At 41.0% G+C, this 13,377-nt stretch overlaps 1 protein-coding gene across 1 annotated transcript in view; it reads right to left on the reverse strand.

The window, feature by feature from the left end:
* The window catches only part of Poc5 (POC5 centriolar protein), a 29,880-nt gene extending 17,180 nt beyond the window's left edge, over nt 1–12,700 (reverse strand). The window contains exons 1-6 of the mRNA XM_021180324.3: nt 12,490–12,700; nt 10,655–10,811; nt 9,654–9,741; nt 7,254–7,371; nt 3,728–3,918; nt 1,605–1,781 (exon numbers count right to left, since the gene is read on the reverse strand). Of these exons, the coding sequence (XP_021035983.1) occupies nt 1,605–1,781; nt 3,728–3,918; nt 7,254–7,371; nt 9,654–9,731 (564 nt within the window). The 5' untranslated portion in view covers nt 9,732–9,741; nt 10,655–10,811; nt 12,490–12,700. The remainder of the gene's footprint in view (nt 1–1,604; nt 1,782–3,727; nt 3,919–7,253; nt 7,372–9,653; nt 9,742–10,654; nt 10,812–12,489) is intronic.
* Nucleotides 12,701–13,377: the final 677 nt, after the last annotated feature.

The following is a 13,377-nucleotide window of genomic DNA, read 5'->3' on the forward strand; positions in this document are numbered from 1 at the left end:
ATCCTCCTCTACCTCAGAGTCCTGAGTGCTGGGCGTGAAGGCACAGGCTACCATGCTCAGCACAGACTGCTATGACAGCGACCTTGTTTCCCATGTGAATGATGGGGGAAAGGGAAAGAAATCTTCACTGTGTGTATATCTTGTTACTCTCCAATAAAGTTTACATGCATGAAAATTAAGATGCTTATCAACATTTAACTCACAAAGACAACTGTGCTTGATAACAAAGCTTAAAATTTGTTACATATACAGAAACTCTTTACTTATTTGACTTGTGAAAGGGGCATGGTTTGGAATGTGTTTCTAGTTCTTGTTATTACCTTGGATATAGAAGTTTCTCAGTATTAATTATTCTATGGTTTGAACAAATTTATAAGAGCCGTAGTTCTGTTTTAATGAATTTTCTTGAGTGACAGTATTACTGTCCTTAAAAAAGCACTTAATTCGTAAGTTAATTCTCTCTTTCAAAGACCTGAGTGACTGTGATATGCCCCTGAAATGAGGCACACTGAACAGACCTTAGGAAACCACACACACTTACTGCAAGACCAGTTGCTACTTTGTTGTTTTCTCTTTGAGACAGGAGTCTGCTGTGTTCCCAGCTGGCCTCGAACCTGTGATCCTCCTTACCTCCACCTCTTAAATTACAAATATTACAGCATACGTACCATGCAGCCTTGTTTGCCTTTTCAAAATAGAAAAGGGCATTCTAAGTTGTCTGCTGTGTTCTATATCTTAAGATGGATGGTATATATGGCTGCTTATTTTATTCATTTTTGTAAGTATAACATAAGCATACTCATTTGGTATGAAATTAGAACAGTTTTGAAGAGAAAAAATGACACTGTTTTAAATAAAACAAACTACACAAAATGTTTGATTTCATACTATACCAGTAAAGAGCATGAACATTTGATAAAACATCATGTTGCCTGTGTGGATTATGTCTGTAATCCCAGAGGTTGGGAGACTATCAGGAGGACTTCCTTTGAGAAGTTAGCCTGGGCTACATACATACTAAGTTGGAGGCCAGTCAGTTTAGGCTACACAGTGAGACTCTATCTCAAAAAAATCAAGCAATAACAAACCTCTTATCTGGTTCATTAAACACTTGCACACTGTTGCTTCCCGAGGCCTTATGTGAAATCTAGCCTAGCCTCATCCATAAACAGATGGGAGTCAGCAGGGGACAGATTCACTGCCCACTGTGTTTCTTAAGGTGTGAGATATGCTTAAAGTCTGAGGCACAAAACCTCAGAGGAGGATCTGAAATGTTTACTGTCACCCACAAGGATGGTTAAGAATGTAGGTAATGCTGGCTCTTTGATGTTAAGACAGTTACAAAAATGATCTGGAAGAAAAACCTAGTATGTCTACTTTGAGTGGGCTCTTAAAGCATCAGGAAATGCCAGAGCCTGACGGCAAGGTAAACCAAACCCCTACTACACTCGTGTCCACTAGGAATAAACCTGGGCTGTGCGCACGCGCGCAGTTTCTCTCTCTCTGTCTGTCTTATAGGAGCAGATAATCAGTAGTTGTCAGAGCTGTATTTCCCCTGGGACATCCGCTGAGTCTCACTCAAGGGGAGGCAGAGAAAAGAGGACCTCATCCTTTCTCCCGATGGAGATCTCAAAGGCTTTCTGCAGCTCCTTCAGGTCTGAGATCTGGTTTGACAGCTGCTTCACGATCAACGCCTGCTTTTCCTTCTCCTTCTTCATCTCCATCCGGTGCCAGTCAATAAAGTTCAGTCTCCACTTACTTAGCTCAGACAAAACGTTCGTCTGAAAAGAACACATAGCGAAAATGAGAAATCTGTTCTTTCAAACAACTTTTAAAATTAAACTGAAAATAAGAAACATTAAAAGGATCAGGTCAACACAAGGGCTATTAAAAGACTCACCACACACTAATAAACGATGTTTGCAATGGTTGTCTTACAGCAACAGGTATGGCTCATTCGCTATACCAGAGGACTTAGTTTTTTCCCCATTTTATGTAACTTTGTATGAAATCACAAAATTCCTTTGTGTAGCCACAGACTTAAATGTCCATACTAAAGCACATGTGGTGGTTCTGCAGAGACGGCTCAGTAGTTAAGAGCACTGCTCTTCTAGAGGACCTGGGTGCAATCCCTAACACTCAAATGGTGGCTAGCATCTACAATGCTAGTCCTAAGAGATCCGATACCCTCTTTTGGCCTCCCAGGCACTGAAAGCATGTGATGCACTGTTGTACACCAAGGCTAAACATCCCTACATGTAAAATAAATAAAAAAAAAAAAACTCAAAAGAAATTCAAATAAAAATGGGTCAGGTGGAGAAATAGAGTGACAGGGGCTAAGCTGAGGCCGACGGTTGGAAGACTTGGTGGGAGTTGAAACCATGAAATTAAAGTTTCCTCCAAAACAAGTTATTGCAATAACTGTCTTACAACAAAGTGTTAGCTAAGCCCTTTAATGCTACAGACTGGCACGGGTAAAAGGACAAGGGATCACTAGTCATCTAGAAACAGCAAAACCCTTCAATAACAAACATGCTTAACTCAGCACAGACGAGGTTAATGGCTGCTGCACAATCCTGCAGTAGCTTCTACTATTATCACAGCGTGACACCCAGGGGAGGATGGTAGAAACTGCTGCCAGAGTATTTTTAGAGTTATAGTTTCAAACAACAGGAAACCATGTCACAGAATTCATATGATTGTAATTTTCCATGGATATAAATGTATAACTATGTGCTTTGGAAAAGTTCATTTTCTCAGTTTTTAGAACAGTTAAATCATATTACTTTAATCATATTTATTTGATTTTAATGACGTGTAAGTCTCTGTTTGGGTATGTGAACATGAGAGCAGGTGCCCACAAGACCAGAGGCTGTGGCCCACTGACATGGTGCTGGGAGCACAACTCCAGTCCTCTGCAACAGCATTCTTGCTGTTAGCCACTGAATACCTCTCCAGCCTGTTCCATTAAAATATCAGCAAAAAACATTTATTAATACTGTGTTTTAATAGTGACATTTCTGTAATGCTGATTATTGGTAGGTATTAACATCACCAAACAAAAATAGTTTTATAGATTCACCAGACATATATTGTGGCTGCTATAAAATTAATATATATCAGTAAAGTACATATTTTTATACATAAAAGGTCCTCCCATCCCAGATTCCCAGACAACTGGGATTCCAGGTGTGTGACCCTCCTATGCCCCTATGTCCTCACTCGGCTCTAAAGCGACTGCAGCAATGTCAGTCATTGCTATAGGTTATCAGGATGCAGGATGCTCTTTAAAACGCATGAAAATGTGGTGGGACGTACAGTATCCTAGAAACTCTGTAAACCTCGCAACTCTAAGTATGGTTAAGAAACCTGTAATATTACCTATGTGTGTAGCAAATGTGTAATTGTAGGTCCTACTAAAACATACTGAGTACCAAGCCACGGTCTAACAAGACACTGAGGCAGCTCATATATGCATTCAAGATTGAAACACATAAATCTAAGATTGATCATCCCAGGAATCCAAAGGTTTAGGGTTTTTTTTTTTTTTTTTTTTTTGGGGGGGGGGGGGTCGTTGTTGTTTAGGTTTTTGTTTACTAGAAAACATAAAGAAGGAAAGACAGGAAGGAAGGAAAGGAGGAGGAAGGAGGTAAAAGGCGAGCAAACAAGGCGAGACAAGGCTCAAGTGGCAGAATATAAAGCATACTGCAACTAAGAGCTGTAATACCTTCAGACCCGAACTCCAGATATCAAGTATATTCTCCAACTTCTGAAAACTTTCATCAGAGATGAGATGTTCCCCCCCATTTATTTCATGGGCATCTGTCCGAGTAGAAAGAGAGGCTGGTGAGGAAGAGTCACCTAAAACATGTGAGCTGAAAAAGTCCATGACTGGGTGAGATGGCTTCCTGGGTGACCCTACAAGAAAAAAAGCACAGCAATCAAACAGGCGTAGGGTCAGATGGAAGTTGTCTAACTGGCAGAGTAATGTCAAAAGATTATGTTAAAAATAATGTATAAGATGTCTGTCAACTCTGGAGACCAAGAAAAAAAAAACAGAGAAATTACTCTTGAGGCATATATACTTCAGCATGGGCATTTTGGATATTAGTGCTGTCACTGATTAAGGGTTGACAGGTGTGGGATGCCTTCTACACCCCTTCCATCTTTCACAAACAACTCCTATGGCAAACACGGATGTGTCATACATCCTGGTCCAGCCCGAACTGAGTATGATCAACCACACTGTTGCATTCACATTAACGAAATGCCTTTTATATTTCAGGGTTAGCTCTCAACATGAGAATACCTAAGAGGTAGGTAGTTTCTCTATAACCATAAGGAGAACACTGAGGCTCTGAGCACTGATTGACCATGGTGAGGCAGTTGTCTATAGATCACTCTTGCTTTATTTTCAATGTTGCTCCTGCCCTTAACATTGCTAGAACTTGACAATATAAAAGGGCTAGTTATTTAGTTTACTAGATACACTGTTAGCCTCCAACATATAGATGAAAAATCTGTACAGTAATCTATATGCATGTGCACATATACACAACTATCACTTGCCATTACTCAGTGAGGTGTGGAGAGCCAGAGCCAGAAAGACAACTGGCCTCTATCTTTAAAAAGCATAAACTAGAAGAGCCAGTATTCCATCACAGATTACTGGAATTAGACATCATCTGTTATCATTTCTGGTGAATCCCACCTTAACTATGAAAGTTCTTATAACCAAGACTGATGGCTTGTCTCTTGAAGAATGAAGCAAGGACAGAAGTTCTACAGAACTTGTTTCATAACAACTTGTTACATAAAAGCTAGTCTTTCTAGAACTCCTTGCAAGAAGGAAAATTATTTCCTAAATTGTGTATTTGCTCTGCAATAAATAGGGTGTGGGATGGTCATACGTGAGATATCACCTACACAGTCTGAAGATAATCAAAGAACCCAAGGAGCAAGGCAGAAAGACCAAGTGTACGTGTATTCTTTCACTGGGCTCTACTGAGTAGAGAGTCAGAAGGCTCTGCTTCCCTGCTCTGTTTTTCTGAGATAGGGCCTATGTAGTGCAGGTTGGTGTAAATCTGGCTATCCTCTTGTCTTAACATCCTGGTAGGAATACAAGCACATGGCACCATGTCCAAAAGGCTCTGTGGTTTTATTGTTGAGAAAAAATATACATATTCACCATTTACAAAATAGAATCATATGACTTAAGGGCTTGAAAGACCATCTGCAAAAATAGTATTGCCCAAGATTCTTACAGGTGAAGAAACATAAAGGCAGGCATGTCTTACAAGTGGCTTAAATGGGTCTGCATTAATAATGCACGCTGTAGAGCATGGAAAGTACCCCACGTCTATTGCTTACATTTACACCATGTAAAGTCAAAGGCCTGAAGCTGGTTCGAGTAAGCTGCAACCTCCCCTCTCCCCACCAGCCTCTCTCTGCACATCTCTGACTCAACAGGACTGCAACAATAGAGTAGTTAGCAGCTGTATTTCCATTAGTCACCTTTGCCATTGCTCCCTAACTGTAAAAAGAATACATTGCTTTTATGTTATAGTCAGTATCAATGATTTACTTGAAAATAAATTCAAGCTAAAAATGAACATTTTATCACTTTAAATATATGACATAGATCATTACATCATTATGTATTTTATCACTATAAGTATATGACATAGATCATTACATCATTACGTATTTTATCGCTATAAGTATATGACATAGATCATTACATTGGTAGATACATACACCCGAATGCTGGGGAGCAGTACATTACTTATGAAGGACTTATTAATTGGCTGAACTAACTAATATCTCGCTAAATCTTTATTAAGACATCTTCTTTCTAAAGGCATTGCAAAGGATGTCATGGGCTGTAATTACTAACTGATCTTAGCTGCATAATTTTGGAATGCTGTGAATTGTTTTAATATTATCGCTTAAGCTAGCAGCAATAGCATTTAAAGGTCTGGTTAAGCAATATGGCGTCTTATTCTTGCTATTACACTGTAATTAATGAAAAAAAAAGCTAAGGAAAAGTCATCCTACGTGATTTTGAATGGCTTGAAATATTTAAATCGGATCCTTTTCCCACTTCCAGTTCAGTGTTTCTTACAGGGTTAAAAAAAGTTTTTTTTTTTTTTTTGTAAGATTTTATTTATTTAATATATGTGAGTACACTGTAGCTGTCTTCAGACACACCAGAAGAGGGCATCGGATCCCATTACAGATGGTTGTGACCCACCATGTGACTGCTGGGAATTGAACTCAGGACCTCTGGAAGAGCAGTCAGTGCTCTTAACTGTTGAGCCATCTGTTCAGCCCCCCATCCCCCAAAAAAGTTTTTAAAATTAAACCTCTTAAAAGAAAACATGTGTACGTACTATGTGTACAATGGCTTCATTGTGACATATTCATGTATGCAGATAACATACTAACCCTTTCTTATTCTGTTTTCCCTGCACCTCTGGGTCCTTTTCCATTTAAATAGTACCCCTTCTACTTTTATGTCTTAAATACATTTTAAAAAATCCATATCCCACACATTGGAAGAACCTACACTGTCTGTCTTCCCAAGCCTGCTTTGTTCTGCTTAGCTTGATGGTTCCATGGACGATTAACCACCCATCCACTAAAGGGCGACTGGACTGGTTCTATGCTGCAATAAACATGGATGTGCAGGTATTTTATGCCAGCTCTCATGTCCCTGAGTGTGCGTCTAGGGAGGACAGCTGGGTCACATGGTAGCTCTATATCTATAACATACGTGAATATTTATCTATCCTGTGATTAAAGGCGTGCACCACCAATGCCAGGCTCTACACTGAGTACCTTAATGACAATTCCTTCTGAACAAACTAAAGTGCTGCAGACTGATGAATATAAACAGGCAAGGGCTGGGAAGAGAAGTTCCAGCAAAGTGCTTGCCATGTAAGCTTGAGGATTCGAGTACAGGATTTCCAGAGCCCGGGGAAAGAGATAATCACTATTGTGCTGCTCTGATTTTATTACTTTTCATGAAGTTTAAAGTCAACTGCAGGTTCAATAAAAATCCAACTGCCAAAAGAGCCGGGAATGACAGTAAAGCGCAAGGCAGGCCCCACATTACACTGCTTTACGCCATGGACTGAGAAGAACCCGCTGATGGTCAGGGGCAGTTCCACAGTCAAGCCAGCATCACCAACAGACTCAGGATCTTAAGTGGCATCTTGACAACCATACATAACCGGGTTGGTGAAGCATACCAGCTAGCGTAGGGAATCTATCCGGTGCCACTTCTCCTTTAAGGTGAGATGGCTGCGAAGCACTGCATTCAACATTTGGATTCACAATAGCATAGCGAAGCAGTTCTTCATACTCCTCCTATGAGAAGCCAAGAACAGCGATGTATTACAGCAGCTGTAACGTTGCATCGAAACGTTCATTTTGTTGTGTTAAGAAGTCTACGTAACCACATAATAGTCATATACTTACCACAATACAGGAAAGCTTAGCCCTTTTGCTTAGCTTGAGTCCTCTGAGTGCTCTGGCATGACTTTGACATTTATAATTAAAAATGTAATGAGGAAGTGTTGGTGATTCAATATAACACTTTTTTCTATCTCTTCTTTCTTACATTCTCTATCAATTTAACTAAAGATGAGACAAGACATGCTATTAAAAACTATCACTTTCAAGAACTTAAATGAGACTCAGTTAATATTTTCTCTCTTTCTCTCTGTTTTGCATTTTCACTCTTTCTATTTCCCCAACCCCCCACCCTCTTTTTCTCAACAGGGTTTCTCTATATTCCCAGACTGGGACTTGCTATGTAGCCCAGGTTGCTATTAATCCTTAATCTTCCTGCCTAAGCCTCCTGAGTTACTGGTATCACAGGTATGCATCACTATACAAGGCACCAGGGTTTCTTTGCTATTATGTAACTCAATAGAAGCAACCTGGAAGGCTGAGCTCCTGCAAGTGCACAAGCTACTTCCCCTGGTTTCAAGCTCACACTCACCAAGGCAGCTGGCTTACTTCTGCTGCTGTTGTCAGAAGAAAACGCATGGATTTGCATTTAAAAATAAATATGTATGATTGCAGCTCTGTTTAGCATTGAATTTTAAGTAAAATTTGTTTGTAAAAGGATTTGTACTATTCTGTTTGAAAATTGTGAAATTTCAATGTGAGGTGGTTTGAGTTTCAACTTGGATTCTGTTTAACACACACACAACCACACATTAACCACTGGGTAAAAGAAATAAATTTTTTATGCAGAGTATATTAATGACATGGAAGAAGAGAAGCAGATACCCATATAGTGATAGAAGAAAGTCAGATGACAGAAAACTTTAATACCAGAACCCTTTTCATAAGACTATAGTCAACTCCTCTTTATTAGTGATGCCCCTTCAAGGCAATAAGCCTGAGTTTTAACCTATTTCCTAGTATTTAGGAAGTGTGGCAGGTGTATGTAAGCATCTATGTAGTTGTAGCACTGAGCAGTGGTGAGAAGAGGATCAGGAGTTTGAAGCTAGCCTGGGCTGAAGATACAAAGTAAAAGTCTGTGTTTGGAAAAAAAATTTATGCAGCTCATCATAATGTTTAATTTTCATATTGACAGAAGAAATTATAATTCTTTAAAAAGGTTAATATAGTCTTAAATTAAATTTTTTTTCTAAATCATAGCTGGTTGTTAAAATAAAGGAAAATCCAAAATTTTCAGTTATTAAGAAAAAGGGCAACCTTAACTTGACAGGATACACTGGGATAAGATACAAGGTATTCATTGGTCTGTGTAAACCTAGATGGGAGTTGACCCTAATAAAATAATGTATGGAATTCCAAGTCTCCAGCAGTAGCCTTTGCTAAGTGACTATGAGCACCTATTTCTCCTTTTTTATGTAAATGAATAAGCCCCAGGGTTGGACCTGGGCAAATGGTCATCTACTTCTTCCATCGCCCTGCAGCTGAGGCAGTTAGAAACCACAGCCTGTGGAATTTTAAGATCCCATGTAAATAATACACTCTTACCTAAGCATTTCCTCTAACTTGTCAGTCACTACCCAGGTTCAAGGTAGCAGATTATGCCAATGCAGTAGTTATGCCAAATGTAGATTATGGCAAGTGCAGTGGCCATAAGAAGAACCTTACTGCACACAGCCTTGGACCCTAGAATCTCAGATGGCTGACATTCTGTTACTTTTCATTAAGGATGAAAGCATTTGGCAGAGGCAGTTAAATGAGAACATTTCACAAAATGTTCCGAAATTCTGAATTTTATTTTTCACTGTGCTAAAGCCTTTGCAGAAAATTCTTTTGAGCAGCTCATGCCTATTTTCTGAAAACTTAAAGCAATAGACTCCCCAAATTAGTTGAGAGTTGATAATATTGTAAACACAAACACTTCAGTGTGAAGGGGATGAGTAAATGAAAAACACACTTCTGGTTTTGCCACAAATTAATACTTTGTTTAAATTTGGGGGGGAATGTGGCCCCTCTATATGTAGCCCTGACTGTCCTGGAACTCTCTATGTGAAACCCGCTGGCCTTAAACTCAGAGATCTCTCTGCCTCCACCTCCTGAGTGCTGGGATTAAAGGCGTGCACCATTACACAGCTTTTTCTAAGTTTTTAAAGTCACAGTAACTTTAGATGTCTTCCTACCTGAAGGTCTGTGGAGACAGAATGGTCAGAGTCATCGTGAGCAACATGAAGTGAACCCTTGTCCCCATCAGATGACATTCTGCGAACACTGTAAGACAGCACACGTTAACTTCAGTTCTCTCCTAAGATCTACACCAAAGCTTTCAAATACACGGAGTGCAACGGTGCTTTAACTTGCAAATATTGCTCGTGTCATTTAAAAGAAATCACCCACTTGACATATTCAGCAAAAATCCTAGGGCCACAGAAGGGACTTACTTCAAACATTTGTGTTTCTATAATACCCTGAAAGAGATGTGCTAGATACAACAAAGGACTGAAGAAAACTATTTGCAATGGGCGTGCGCAAGTTAAAAGGCAAATCGTAACTATTCAAACTGTCTGGAGACCAGTAAGTCAGACAGCTGTGTAAGCCAAGACACAGAGGCAGGGCATGAACGGGAAAAAGAATTACGGTGAATACAAATCAAATGAGAAGGCATAGTTACAGTCATGACCTTTCATATTAAAAGGCTGAATCTTTACATAAGGCATTAAACGTCTGAAACAACGGATGTGGCCAACCTTGTTTTTCATTTATTCATATTTGCAATGGTGAGGGTTGAATGCAATGCAGCTATGCAGGTCAGGGCCAGACTCGTACTGCGCAGCTACCTCTCCGAACACTGCCCTTTTAAAAAAGAAACACTACTCTGGCAGCTTTAGGACAGACTGGGATTCTAAAACTATAGAGTGCAATAGAGAGCTAGCTGTAGGAATCCAACCAGTAAGGGTTTTTTTTTTTTTTTTTTTTTTTAAAGTATCAACCTAGGAGACAAATGAGGTCCTTAAACCAGCATGCAGCCTTGGCAAGGGCTCTGAAGTGTGGCTCTGAGGCAGCGGTGCGACGGTGGTGACAATGTGGGCTCATGACCAATGACCACTTAACACATCCAAGTGGGGACTACTGATGTGCCCAGATTTGTGCCCAGAGTAACTAGATGGAACATACTACTACTCACCGAAGCAAGGACTGTGGCGCAATGGGACTGGCAGGTCAGCGAGTTCAGTACCAGCTGTATTGGCATGAGGTTGCCTCTGGAGCATCGGGTACAGCTGTGGGCACGCAGTAGTCAGCCTTCAGTATCCCTGGGCTCCTTGTCTAATGGATTCACTTATCTGTGGGCCAAAAGTATTTCTTAAAATCATATTGGTCTTGAACATGCACAGACTTTTCTTATCGCCATCCCCTAGACAATTCTGTGCAATAACAACTTACCTAGCATTTATACTATATTAGGGTTATATGTAAAGTGGACATAATTTAAAGTGTGAAGGATGGCATACGTCATAGGCTACACTATGCCATTTTATACAGGTTTCTTGAGTGTCTTTAGATGTAGGCATCTGCAGGATCTGGGAATCAATCTGCTGACTGTGGTTACGGAAGGATAGCGGTTATGTGACTACATTGGCTACTCAGTACCCAGCTCCAAGCACTGGAATTCACAATAGCTAGGATGTGCCTCGCCTGTATTACAAGCATAGGCTGGAGATTCAGGCTGAGGAGGCACTGACCTCTTGGGGGAATACGAAAGAAATGGGGATGGATGGGATTCCCCATTGTGGTAAAAGAATTGCTATCCTGCAGACCAAACACAACTGCACGCACTTTTAGAATATAAAAATATGCATTTTCTAGAAGGATTTTTAGATTCAAACATGATTTCAAAGGAGTTCATAATCCTAACAGAGGACTGCTGTGAGAAGAGGAACCTAAAACTGCTAGCTTTTAAGGAACAGTGAAGTGTCAGGAGAAAGACGGGAGGCAGCCAGAACACCGGAATTGTGTGGAGAGCAGTATGAGGGTCACTGGCCAGAAGGGGGCAAGGAAGACCCCCAGCATGCAGATCAGGAAGCTGCAGTGACACCCATGACAGTTTCAGCTGCTCCTGGAGCAGGCCTCAATTATAGTTTGCTAAGATTGAGATAAAGACACAAGAAAAGGGAGAAATGCAGGGAAAAACTACAGAATAGAAAGCCAGGTTGTAGCCAGATTGTGCAAAGGGAATTTCTCTTTTATTCAGCATTGGTATGGTTCCAGAGGATAAGTAAACTAAGTCTGACCTGTGACTGTCTCTCATTAAGCCATGCCGGGAAGATAAAATAGGCATGGATCTTCATCCAGGAATGAACACTTCACTAGTCTCAAATCAACCACTGTGGTAATTTGATCCATTTTAATTTTAATTACATCTTCCCTTGTGACTTGTTTGCAGACCTGGTAGGCAACCAGAGTTGGGAATTGTGGATTATTTTAGTAACAAATGAGCTGGAATGATCAGACGCCAAAATTGTTTCTTAAATACATATTGCTGTCAGAAAACGATTGGACTTTTGGAAAATACGTTATCTGCCATTTACCCCCGCTCTTTGCAAACAGGCATGAGAAATAACGTGAGACGAAAACAGTAGCATTTCTTCAGTTTCTGGGTTCAGAAGAATGGTGTTTTAGAGGGTGACACGCACCATTCCACTACATTCTCGGCACTCTTTAACCTAAGCTGAAACCACAAGATACTCTGAATGCTTCTCTTTGCTACTGGTACAACTTAACTGAAAAGCGGACTCCGGGAATTCAAACGCAATCTCTAAGAGGCAGAGAACGAACCAACGTGTAGCTGGCCGCAAGGTGACTTCTCCCGTCCTAACTGCACGCTAAGAGAGGCGAGCGCCAGGCCCTTCCAAGTTTTCTTTCACCATCCTCCAATCCGGCCCCAAATAAATCTAATTCTTTCTTAATAAAAAACAACGTTCTGTTTGGCTATGTCCCCACGTCCTAAAGAACAGGACCTACTTAGTTCGCATCACTTGTGTCTTCTCTTTCTGGCACCTCCAGGGACGATGCTTCCAACCCTGACAGGGAGGAACCGGCCTGGGCGCCGCCACCTGGATCCACTGTCTCGGCCAAACCCCGGCTCCTGACTCGTTGCGACAGCCAGCGTCGCCGCCGCAACCACAGCAAGCACAGCGGCTCCCCTAGCAGCCACTTGACAGTTTCAAACCGAGGGCCCTGATGAAAGACAGCCCTAACCATTGGCCCACAGCTTCAGCAATCTTACACTTGATTGGTCCGTGGTAAGTGGGCGGAGCCCAAGGGATCTCCGCGGGAGAAGCCGGAAGTAGGAGATTTACCGGCAAAGGCAGGCCCAGCGTTCCCAGTACAGAGCGCATGCTCGGTGCTGCTCTGTGCCTGAGGACTGCTACGGGGCGGCACTGCAGACAAATTTAATTATCCTCGCAAATCTGTGAAAGCTGAGTGCTGCTGATTTTCAACAAAGAGGATGACATAGGCACAAAACCTCGAGATTTCGTTTCATGCACAGATAACAGGCCGCAGGGCCACTGGCCCGGCAGCTGCTCTCTTAAAAACACAAATGTCCGACGCCCTCTATTGATTTCTTTAGTTTTGGGTTAGGGAGTTTAATGAATAATGTAATTCTGAGGATGAGGGTATAACAAACTGCCAGCCTAAGTTTTTTGTTTGCTTGTTTGTTTGTTTTTGACTTGCAACTCCAGGACATTTCCTTTGGTTTATTCTGTGTGGGATATTCAAAATTTAAACATAGATCCTAACTTTGGTGACATCTCAGCTAAAATAAAATACAGGAGGCTAAACAGGAAGAATCCAGTGTAATTCACTTCTAAATCCATAGTAACGTAATTGAATACTGTAAAATTGTTT

This window comes from Mus caroli, unplaced genomic scaffold (genome assembly GCF_978045245.1).
Source record: "Mus caroli unplaced genomic scaffold, Mus_caroli_1 scaffold_15, whole genome shotgun sequence".
In the NCBI taxonomy this organism is placed as follows: domain Eukaryota; kingdom Metazoa; phylum Chordata; class Mammalia; order Rodentia; family Muridae; genus Mus; species Mus caroli.